The 11,960-nt window shown below is 36.6% G+C and overlaps 3 protein-coding genes across 3 annotated transcripts; 1 reads left to right on the top strand and 2 right to left on the bottom strand.

Annotated features, from left to right (window-relative positions):
- Positions 1-42: 42 nt before the first annotated feature.
- LOC116288832 (uncharacterized) lies at positions 43-6,497 on the bottom strand. Its single transcript, XM_031695677.2, has 13 exons — positions 6,350-6,497; positions 6,092-6,170; positions 5,654-5,841; positions 5,089-5,199; positions 4,294-4,424; positions 3,954-4,074; positions 3,712-3,829; positions 3,337-3,413; positions 2,983-3,181; positions 2,210-2,425; positions 1,703-1,794; positions 1,200-1,449; positions 43-448 (listed from the first exon to the last, which is right to left on the bottom strand). Exons 1-13 carry the CDS (start codon positions 6,440-6,442, stop codon positions 204-206), a joined length of 1,920 nt encoding a protein of 639 aa, XP_031551537.2. The 5' UTR covers positions 6,443-6,497; the 3' UTR covers positions 43-203.
- Positions 6,498-6,576: 79 nt separating this feature from the next.
- LOC116288805 (uncharacterized) lies at positions 6,577-7,553 on the top strand. The gene has a single exon (XM_031695646.2). It carries the CDS (start codon positions 6,606-6,608, stop codon positions 7,353-7,355), a length of 750 nt encoding a protein of 249 aa, XP_031551506.1. The 5' UTR covers positions 6,577-6,605; the 3' UTR covers positions 7,356-7,553.
- A 132-nt stretch (positions 7,554-7,685) lies between these two features.
- On the bottom strand, positions 7,686-9,951 carry LOC116288806 (rab-like protein 3). The gene is made up of 2 exons (XM_031695647.2): positions 8,923-9,951; positions 7,686-8,671 (listed from the first exon to the last, which is right to left on the bottom strand). The coding sequence occupies exon 1, from the start codon at positions 9,944-9,946 to the stop codon at positions 9,221-9,223; it is 726 nt and encodes a 241-aa protein (XP_031551507.2). The 5' UTR covers positions 9,947-9,951; the 3' UTR covers positions 7,686-8,671; positions 8,923-9,220.
- Between the last annotated feature and the right edge of the window lie 2,009 nt (positions 9,952-11,960).

Raw genomic sequence — 11,960 nt, 5'->3', positions numbered from 1 at the left:
ACATTATTAATTTTCAGTCATGATAAAGTTTATTTTTACTCTCTTGATTCATTGTCATTTATTCATCATTTACAACCGTCTCATTAAAGAGAAAACAATATCTTTAAAGTACTTCTTTATTTTTCATTATTATTTTTATTTCTCATTCATTTTTAATATTGATGGTCTAACTTTTTGATTACCTGTACATCATTTTAATCATTTTAACTTGACGAGGCTACTGTAGCTTCCTTGGCTGACTTCCAGTGATGTAGCCAGAGTGTGACTTTCATAGCTAGTGGTGGTGGAGGAGGCATCTCTTCCTCTTCGTCATATATTGTCTCTTCCTCTTTCCCAGCTTTTCCTTTCCCCCCTTTTTCTTCCTTGCCGCCTTTCACTGCCTTCCCTTGCGATGCTCGTTTATCGGTAGCCTGTCTTTGACCTTCGCCGGGCTTCTCTGCTGTATCCCCTATTACAGTAAAAATAAGTATTTTTAATCATTAATATTATCACAAATGATTAATTATTATTATTAATTAATATCAAAAATAGCATTTTAAATAATTAATAATATCTTAATATTATTAATAGTAAATATTAAAAATACATATTGTTATTGATAATATTATAAACATTATTAATTATTATTATTATTTTACAGTATTTACACCAAAATGAACTGTCATTTTTATAAAATCAGGACTCTTAAGATAGCCAGTAGGTAACAGACCTCCAGGGTCCTGTCATTCCATAATTTAAGTGGAATTTAGAAGTTGATTTTTGATGAGGGAGGAAAGCCAAAGAATCTTGAGAAAACTCTCAAAAAGAAAACTCCTTTCAAAAAAAAGTTTGAAGATGTTTTTCTATATTTCACCATGTGTTGTATCTTTGAGAAACCGTTTTTGTTAAAAATTACATCCATAATAGATCTTTTTCTAGTTCCAAATTACCTGCTGTGTTCCTTGATTACAGACTCATTTACTCAGGCTTAATCTTGTATCAGTGTCTAAATATTCACAAATACCAATGGTAAAGTAAAGAATACACAACTTCAATGATTACAAACACTTTGAAATTCCACGGACCTTCACTGGAACACATGAATATCGTACACAAAGTCTGGTCTGGGCTAACCCTGAGCAACAGACAACTGGACATGCTCGAGAAATAATATTATGTATTTTGAATTTAGCAAAATGCCAAGACTAATAAACTATCACCTTTATGTGATTTCTTCTTTTCGCTTCCACCATGTTTCCCACTTGCTACACTCCTAGTATCATCTGCCTTTGGTTCAGCATTTGTCTTTTCTTCTTCCTCGCAAATACATTCCCGTGTTACTTCAAATTCTCCATCCAGGAGAATACTCAGATTGACATGACAGGATCCTAGTGTTTTGTGTTCTCTTGGTAACTCAAACAATTCCATCTCTTCATGCTTTCCCTTCCCTTTTCCTTTCCCATCTTTTCCCTAAGAAAATAATTTTTTTTAAAAGTATGATTATTTCCCTTTTTACCAATATGGTGGCACAGAGCAAAGCGAGTTAGGTGAATGGTTTGATGGACTTACGGACTTACTCAGGTGTGAAGGAGGATGATAATGATTTTGGCTAGTAAATAAGTTATAAGTACCCTGCGACCCTGCGAGCAGAGGTTTTTTCTTCTTCAGCCAAAATGGAGGGTAGGGTAATTACTAGTAAGTGTGTACATTTTACTCATCCCACCTTGTCTTTTGGTTTTGTTCCTGAATCTTTTCTTTTATCAGTCTTGTCTTTGTTGCCACTCTTCTTGCGCTTGTCTTTACTTTCTTGGTGCCCTATGAACAAAAAATATCAAGATATATTTTCAGAATCTATACAATAGATATCAGCCCAATCTTGTCTGTTTTCTCATTTCAGATCTTTATTTATTTCTGGTGTTCAATACTTAATTTTACAGTTCCGCTTAGTGACCACAAATAATAGTTCCAAGTCGAGGTTGGAGTTTCTATGCGTAGCAAACAGCAACTCCAACCTCAGCTTGGAAAAATTATTTATGGTCATAAACGGAACTGTAAAATGGAGTATGTGAGACAACTGCTCACTTTAAGGTGCGCAGGGTCATTTGACCTTTTAGTTCCATTAAACTCAAAATTGTCAGAAGTCACTCAATTATTTTTGTTGTTGTTTTGTTTTGTATCCATGCACGTCACACTAAACACAAACAAAATTATGTCCTGTCTAGTTTATTACCTTTTGCTGAGGTGATGTGTTTTGAATCTTCCTGCAGAGCATTAGGATCTTCCTGCACATACGAGTGCTTGGTTTCAATAACATTAAACTCTATTCCTTCCTTTAGAAAGTCTCTCAATTCAATCAGCTTTTTGGTGTGAAAGTCTTTGAAGTAGTTCACATCAATGGACTCCTCTGCCCAAGGAAGACTTTCACTTCTGTTTTTAAGTAACGAACCTGAATTGAAATGATAAAAATAAGCTGTGCTTTGAATAAATTATCAAATTACTATCAACATCACCATCATCATCACCATTATCATCACCACCATCATCATCACCACCACCATCATCAGCACCATCATCATCACCATCATCATCACCATCCTCACCACCATCATCACCACCACCATCATCATCACCACCATCATCATCACCACCACAATCATCATCAGCACCATCATCATCACCATCATCATCACCACCATCATCATCACAACCATCATCACTATCCTCACCACCATCATGTCATCATCAATATCATCATGCGATTCATAAAAACCTGATATGGCTATCTCATTACATTTTATAATGCAGCAGCCATATTTATTCCAAGCAGAATAAAAAGCATTGTTTATGTGGCTATTCAAGTGTAAGCTAATCATAAAACCCTTGCAATTGAATGCAAGGCTATCCAATGAGGGAGAATCTGTTGTTTCAGCCAACATGACTGTCACGTTGTAGGTCCATTACCTGCACATCTTTTACTTAGCTGGTCAAATCGAAAATGTATACCTGGTTCTGCTTCACCAGACTGTGTTATTTCACTGTATGTTATAGTCTTGGAATCCTCTTCTTCTGGACCAGTTACAGACAGGGTTGGTGCCGAAGGAGCAGGAGATGGGACACGTTGTTCAAAGGGGAGCTCAAGAAACTTGAATTCTACATGGTATTTGTGTTCTATCCTCGGCCACTCCATCTGCGACTCTGGATCCTATCGTAATTGATGCCGTAATTAAATATTAATGTAATAACATGTAATAACTTCAAGCCGAGAGCCAAAAAATAACAGATGGTCCAACCATGATCACCAACCACATTGACAGCACATAATATGCATGGATGGCATTTAATAATAAAAACACTTACCTCTATTTCCTCTGGTGGTTTAACTCCTGTTATACCATCCACTGCAACAGTGAGTCGACTTTCATCCAGTGCGATATCTAAACAATTTTGCATTATTCAAAACTATGGTTCATTACATTTATCCCATGCAGCTCGTGCTTTTTCTACAGCCATGTCACTGTCTTTTTCACAACTGCAAACTTCCTACTAGCCTGAGAAAACAGCGGCTATCCTTTTGCTTACTTCTCCTAGTTACATGTATGTACCTCAAAAGAGGGACATCTCGTTCAGGACAACCAGGGGAAATGAAGTGAAAGAAAAGCTTCATTTTCTCAGGCTGTGACTCCTTCCAGAAGATGGAAATTGGATGAATGTCCAAATGAAAGTCCCACTAACCTTTTAGTTTGGCAAGTCCTTTGAAATAATGCTTTTCATCTGCAGATATACGGCTATCATCCAGTATAGTCAATTGCCGAATTGAGTCAATGATGTAACCACGGTAACTAGGTACAAGCTGAAATACAGGAAAGTTGATGCGAGTTTTGGATGGATAATGATAAGAGGTTTGGATGGATAATGATAAGAGGTTTGGATGGATAATATTACAGTATGTCACAAAATTTTGCGTATTTGCTTACCACCAAAGGATTTCCTTGAAGAACCAGGTTGCGTAATTTAGGAAGCAATTTTAGTATATTGATGGTGTCTTCAAGGCGAGATAGATTGTTGTAGCTGACATCTAATGATAGAAGGTGACTCCTACAAGAGACATATGGACACATGATTATATCCAATGGCATTCTGTGATTTGATCCACTTCCCTTCAAATTTTATCAAATCCTGAAACAACTTCTGGCCTGTCAGGGCCAACCAAGCTAACTCACAGAGGAAATAAGAAATTTAGCATACTAGGTTTTGAAAAGGGAGGAAAACTGGAGAAATATCCTCAAATGTCACAAAACGTTGAACCAAACTCACCATGTTTGTGGCTTCATCTGACTGGGAATGGACTCAATCTTGTTGTAACTTAAACCAAGGTGAATCAAAGGTGGAGGATTGATACAGAGTCGACTAATATCTGAGATCTGGTTGGCAGACAATTCCAGTTCCTGTAAATTAGAGAAATTATGAAACAATTATTTTTAACCAGTGGGATGAACAAGTTTTGACATATTTTATACGTATCATGGTGTCAATAGAGTATTAGTACATGGTCAGTAGGGTGCTGGTACATTGTCAGTAGGGTGCTGGTACATGGTCAGGAGGGTGTTGGTACATGGTCAGTAGGGTGTTGGTCAACGGTCAGTAGGGTTTTGGTCAACAGTCAGTAGGGTGCTGGTGCGTAGTTAGTAGGGTGCTGGTCAACGGTCAGTAGGGTGTTTGTGCGTGGTCAGTAGGGTGCTGGTGCGTGGTCAGGAGGGTGCTGGTGCGTGGTCAGTAGGGTGCTGGTGCGTGGTCAGTAGGGTGCTGGTGCAGTGGTCAGGAGGGTGTTTGTACATGTTCAGCAGGGTGTTGGTACTTGGTCAGTAGGGTGTTGGTATCTGGTCAGTAGCTTGTGGGTAGGGTGTTAGGTGTTGGTAGTATGTTGGTAGGGTGTAGATATGTTGTCATTAGAGTGTTGGTAGAGTGATGGCCAGTAGGGTATTGGCAAGTTTGTTGGCAGATGGTAGATAGGTCAGCAGTAGGGTGTTGCTATGTAGTCAAAGCTGATTCTAGGAACATATTTGACATTATCAAAATATCTTATGGTATATTTACATTGGTATTACGAACCTGTAAATCAGATGGGAGTTTCTTTGAGTCAACATTACTGATAAGATTTGCACTCAGGGTGAACTTTTCTAGATTTCTAAACTGGAGGAGCCCTTCATCAATATCAGTCACCTACAATATTAATGGCACATATTTTTTAATATAGTAAATTTAAAACTGACATTATAAGATAGATCAGCATGGATGTATAAGCCTTTTCATAGTTTAAGAATCGATTCCACTGCGCCTGCGATTTTATCCGGAATTTCTCACCTTCTTTTGTTTAATTAAAAACAAAAGAAGGTTTAGACAAAAGAAGGTGAGAAATTCCGGATAAAATCGCAGGCGCAGTGGAATCGATTCTTAAACTATGAAAAGTCTTATTGTCATAGTCTCAATTCTTCATAACATAACACATCCTCCCTTTCACTTCCCTTCCTACAGTTTCTTCCTCCTTTCCTCCCTTCCCCCTCTTTATCTCCCCCACCCCCTCCCAAAAAAAAACATGATTGAATTCAACACAGGGAGGCCAATTTAAATAAAATGGATGGAATAAACAAATATTTTTTTGTCCTCATTGACTTACCCTTTTATCTACAATTCTAAGAGATTTGAAGTGATTCAGTATAAATTCCTTGCTCAGTTTTTCTGGTGTTTTTACGGCAATTTCTCTTAAAGTAGATGCTTCGTTACTCCAAGAACAATCAACATCATAAGGCACTGTGACTGACAGCTCTTCTAGTCCTTCTGTTGTTTCATGTTGTGCTGTTACTTCTGGAAACCGTCCAAAAAATAATAATTAAGATTTGAAGATATTTAGTGGTCCCGGTTTATTAGTGTGTCCGCGCAGCAAATGCCCCCCCGACTCCTTTTTAGATTGCAAAGAAGAGATGGCGAAATTTTGAACACTATTTTGTTTTGAATTGCTTACCAATCCTACCTTACCTACCCCTAGGAATGATAATAGTACGGCTTAGTTCTTCACAGCGTTATGAAAAAAGCATGTTCGTGTCAGCTTACTTACCAGCACGTGACGTAGGAGAAATAACAAGCGTCGCTGTCTTGTTCTTCTTCTTTGTCGAAGTCGTAAAATCCGGAATTCTCTATTTAAAAAAATATTCGTAAAATGTAAACTTAAATACACAGAACATTTATCGAATTTTCAAGCTATCGTGACCATATCAATATTGTTATCTCATTGGAAGTGAAAACGCTTTGTTATGTTGGTAAAACATTTATTGAAACAATAAAAAAATCATTGCCCTAAAATCCATCTACTCACCCATGTACCGTATCCACATGGAAATTCCTTGACGCAAAGAGCTTTTAGCTGAGAACTGAAAGCATCAGTGACGGTACAAGAACGCGATTGCATCTTATATCAAAAAGGAGCTTTGAGTTCGAAGTTTCATCCATCAAAACAATCCGCCATTTTGGTTGCTATGGGTAACTAAGGAGGAGAGCATGGAACTAGTGCCAGTCTTTCATACTACTCGGCCAAATCTTGATTCGAAAAAGTTTTTCAAAAATCTTTAAAGATGAGTGAAAAAGATAGCGATTTTCTGCACATACAAGGCGATATAGACTTCCAGGAGCGTTCTAAGTCAGTTTTCTCGAGTCTTGATCGCCTGGAGCCGAAAAATGAAGAAGAGAAGGAGTTAAAAAAAGCCATTAGCAGACGTCCACATAAGGTGCCTGATCATGTTCTGCACCCTGACAAATGGAAGAAATATAGTTTGGAAGAAGATGGGAGTGAAAGAATGGGAAAGATGAATGCCAGTGACATAAATAAGCATGCTGCATTGTCGTTTCTTAATGAATTAAAGGAGAGAAAAAAGTCTGAAGATACAAGTCAAAGCAACAAGGAAACAGCTGATGCTGTTGCCAAAGAATTGCATATTTCTTTTCACAAACCTAAGAGTACGGACAACCCAAAAACAGAAACGAAGAGGAAATCTGTAGGTATTCAAAAAGATGGTGTCCATATGATGCCTGAATATGTTGTTGGAAAAGCTAAACTCCCTGCCAAATCAAAGAAATTAGAGACATCTATGCCAAAAGATAAGGGAAAGAAAGATGTGCAAATTGGACATTTGCTTGAGAAAGAGGAAGAGGAAATCGTAGATGAGGATGTCAAAGGCCCAGGAGAAGGTCCCTATGTTGCAATGGAAGATACTGAGAAAGAGGATTCCAAGAAAGAAGAAGTCAGGTTTGCTAAACGTAAACGAAAACAAGAAATGAATATCAGGAAGCATGTGAAGGTGTCTGATGATGAAGAAAAGGATTAAAACTTTAAAATAAGGACATTTTTTGGCCATGTTGGCTAGCGTACAGCCCTGCCTAGCCTCCAGGTTCCTTAAGTTTGATCCTCTTCTAACCATTAAAGGCTTACAAGTTTAGTTTTAATTGTCCTCCAATGGACCACTGACAGGGAGATACAGAACACTCTCTAGAACTCTATTACTCAAAGGTGGATTCAGGGGGGCTAGTTAGGGTAGCTAGATAGATAGCCAATGCCCTTTAAGGAGTTTCAACTACGAGAATAAACAGTACATACTGTCTTGTAAAGCAAAAACCTCTTGCATGTGATTATGGTACATGTCAATATAAAATATGCATTATAAAATATTACAACCAAATGCTCTTTAATCACTATTTAACATAACCTGAAATTCCCTAACTTTAATTAAATTATTGACAAAATACAAGTCTTATAAAAATAGATTGCAAGCCATATAGAGTGAAGGCATAATCCAGACGAAGAAGAGCTACTCTGTGGAATCCACTGTTAATCCCATTATTATTATTGTTGTTGTTGTTATTATTATTAGAGGGAAGGCATTTAACCCGTGAAACAAAAAATTCTAGTCAACGTGTAATAGTCAAATAGACAAAAAAAACAACAATGGAATTAAGGTCTACTTAGATACTAGATACTAAGGTCTTACTAGATATTAGACTTATACACATTAGTAGACTCTAATTCCATTTTTTTCTTTTATGGCTATTTGACTAGTATTTTCTATTTCTCAGGTTAAATGCCTTCACTCTAGAGTGAAGTCATTAAACCCATGAAATAGATATTAAACACACATTAGTAGACCCTAATTCAATTGTTTTCTTTTGTGTCTATTTGACTATTACATTGTGACTAGTACTTTTTATTTCACAGATTAAATGCCTTTACTCTATCCATGAAATAGTACTAACTAAATAGTACAAAATAGCACCAATGAAACAATAATTGAAAACAAAAGTAAAAGATGTATTGAGTGCTATTTACTTTTTGTGTTATTTCACAGATATATGGTTTGCACTCTACCACCACCATCAAATATAGCTGTATGTGACCTTGACTCTACAGAAATGCAAGAGTACATTTTCTGTCCCCCTCCCGTCCCCACAAAGTGAAGGAGAAAGGAATGAAGTCCCAAAAACAAGAAAATAAGAGATTGAACCATTGACTCAAACCTACCCTACTAACCTATTCATCATGTTAGAGTGATTTTACTTGGCATAATACGTTGTAGTTGACACTTATTCTATTGTTTGCTTTTGTTGTAATTGACTGTTAGACTAAGGTCAAACTTCACATGAGCCAAACCTAATGACATCAAAGAAGACCGCCTCTTTATCCATTGTTTCAATTAGGTTCGGCTCATGTGAAGGTCGATGTTTGACCTGAGCCTTAGAAAAAGGTCAAATGTTGATTTTCACATGAGCCAAACCTAATGACATCAACAAAGAAGACCTCCTTGTTATCCATTGTTTCAATTAGGTTCGGCTCATGTGAAGGTCGATGTTTGACCTGAGCCTTAGAATAAGGTCAAATATTGAACTTCACATGAGCCAAACCTAATGACATTAACAAAGAAGACCTTGTTATCCATAATTGTTTCAATTAGGTTCGGCTCATGCGAAGTTTGATGTTTGACCTGAGCCTTATTCACTAATTATACGACTTGGTTTCAAGGGCCAAGTAAAATCACTCTAACTGCATTCATTTGCAGTCAATCGTAAGTAATGTCTTTATAATAGTTGGGCCAAAGCTGAGTATTACTCTGGTGTGAAAGATACTTTTCTATTAATATATTATTTTTTTCTCCTAGTCTTCATGAATAATAAGCCAGTGTAGTTGTATAATTATCCTATATTAGAACTGTTTTCTTTTGGATCCTCTTTCCTGGTAAAATTTTGGTCCATCTTGATATGCAAATAAACTCTGCGACGTGTCTCTCGTGTGAAATCTTCTCTCGATCACTTTATCAAAGAAATTTCTCAGCTTTTTAGAGTTTACGTGTCCTGGCCTGAGTTGAGTTAAATCATTACAGTTGATATTGATAACATCAGCGCCAATTTCGTCCACTAGGTTCATGCCTCGTGTAGAATTAGAGATCCTAGATGAGCCAGCTTGATCTAGCTTCGTTCCCACAACAAGAACAGGAATTTGATTTCCAGCGAACTGTTCAGGGTCGAAGTCTTCTACGAAGTCGCTTCCAAACCAACTATCACTTGGTTTAGTACTCGAACTACTCGAATTACTGGAATTTAAAACTTCCCTCAGCCATCTACGAAGGTTAGTGAAGGATTTTTTATTCGTTAAATCGTGGACAAGGATTAATCCATTAACGGAGTGATAAAAGATGGAGCGGCTCATTTCGTGGTTGGCCGAACCACCGATGTCATAAAACTCAAGGAAGAAAGTCTTGTTTCCAGGCATTCCTTCTTTGTAATCGTAAAGTTTGACTTCGACGGTACAACCTATGGTCCATGCTGGGCTGGATATGCTTTCTTCGTGGCAAATCAAGTGTACCAAAGAGGTTTTCCCAACGCCTGAATCACCAACGACCAAGATTCGAACCTTTTCTACGGCAGCCATCTTTAATAGCACTCGGCACCAGTCGATAACCAAAATAAAACCAAAGGTAACCCAAGCCTTTACTCTTACGATGGTGAACGCGTTGCACGAAAGCGTCCAAAACCCGATAATACACACCTAAGCTTGGTTCAAAGTAAATAAATAAATAAATAAATTTTAGTGATTTGTATAGCGCACCTAGTGAGGCGCTTAACATTAAGAGAAAACGTTAAATAACAGCATTGAATAAACATATATGCAAAAGTTATTTACAAGAGATAAAAATAAGTAATCGAGAAGAAAGACTTAGAATGAGGGATAAGGACAAAGCAATTGTCATTTATTATAAATATCAATTTAACCTATTTGTATTGTACCAATTGTCTGTATTTTTGTTGTTTAGTGTATCTTATTTTACTGAATTTTGGTATTAAAATAAAGATTGGCTGATCATGATTGACTGATTTAGTAGCCGAAGTTTTATTAGTATTTGCGAGTTTTGCGGGAGTTTTGTTATTTTGAAATCCCACGGGAATTCCGGGATATGTAGATCTGGGCCCGGTTGTACGAAGTCTGGATAGCGCTATCAGACGGATAAGTCGTATGCAGTGGATAAATTCATTGGATAACAGCATCACTTTATCCGGGCCCAGTAGTAATAAAATGAACGTGCTCGTATTATACATTTTACTAAGCATCTCAATTCTGATTGGTCGAGAGCCCTCAGCCAATCCCTGATATCGTGTGAACTCGACATGATAAATGTATTATCTGTAGGTTTTCCTTCAGATAATACATTTATCATGTCAAGTTCATTCAAGGTCGCGCTGTGGTAGCTTTGTTTTTATTCATTATGTGCATTTATTTCCAGAATTATGTACAAAAACAATTATTTAAGGAGTCCTTAACTTATTTTCATATATTTCATGAAGAATAGGCCTGAAGCGAGATGACGTTTTACCCCCGACTCTATACCATAATAGTTTTTAAAATTCTTTCATATTAAAATTTTTTGATTCTTTAGAGAATACAGGAACAATTAAAGAACAAAAGCAATGTGAAAAGGATTATGGTCTAGAGACGGGGGTAAAACGTCATCTCGCTTCAGGCTTATTCTCGAAATATTTCTGAATTAAGAATTTTACATTTTTCACGTGACATCATGGCGTTCATAATTCTTGTCTCTATAATTTAATGTTCATGTTAATGTTTTTCCAATATACAAAATGTATAATAAAGCAATTATTGAATTCGGTATCGCATGATATCGTAAATATCAAGACCAAGGCTGTGTTATCTGCCGAAGCCGAAGGCTGAGGCAGATAACACAGCCTCGGTCTTGATAATTTACGATATCATGCTCAACCTCATCCAATAATTGCTTATTATAGTGGTAACCGTCATTAACGTACTCTAATAAGGCAAAGCTAGTCAGTATACTCTTTATTATATTTTTCATGGTTTAAACATATTAGTTTTCTGTGATTTTAAAAATCTTCAACTACATTTGCGCTACCTTTGGCTATCTTACAGTCTTTTAACATCTTCAACTTTTACCGGAGATGCGAGCTTTGTTCTAAATTTAACCTTAACTAACTAATAAGCAGAAAATCGAATAACTCAGGTTAAATTTCGAATAACTAAAAAAATCGAATAACTCAGGTTCAATTTCGAATAATCATGAAAAAATCGAATAACTCAGGTTCAATTTCGAATAATCATGAAAAATCGAATAACTCAGGTTCAATTTCGAATAATCATGAAAAATCGAATGGTTAAGGTTAAAAATGGAAAAATAAATATTTTTCATTCCTTGAATAACTGATAAATAAACGAATGACGAACGAAAGAGTTTTTGAAATAGTCTAGGTAAACATAGCTTACATGTCTGTTGCTCTTGACTTTAAGCCTGTAGCAGAGGTCAGACTTGTTTCATTAATTTGTTGACAGTATCAGACAACTTAGTTTTTAATTAAGCTTAAGAGCTTGTGTGGTTTTAAATTAATAATTCAACTTGACCTTATTTTGCACTCAG

Source organism: Actinia tenebrosa, unplaced genomic scaffold (assembly GCF_029948245.1).
Source record: "Actinia tenebrosa isolate PJP-AT-01 unplaced genomic scaffold, QUT_ActTen_1.0 PGA_scaffold1__47_contigs__length_23844297, whole genome shotgun sequence".
Lineage (NCBI taxonomy): Eukaryota > Metazoa > Cnidaria > Anthozoa > Actiniaria > Actiniidae > Actinia > Actinia tenebrosa.
The sequence above is the reverse complement of the archived record's forward strand: the minus strand, read 5'-3'. Positions and strand labels throughout refer to the sequence as shown.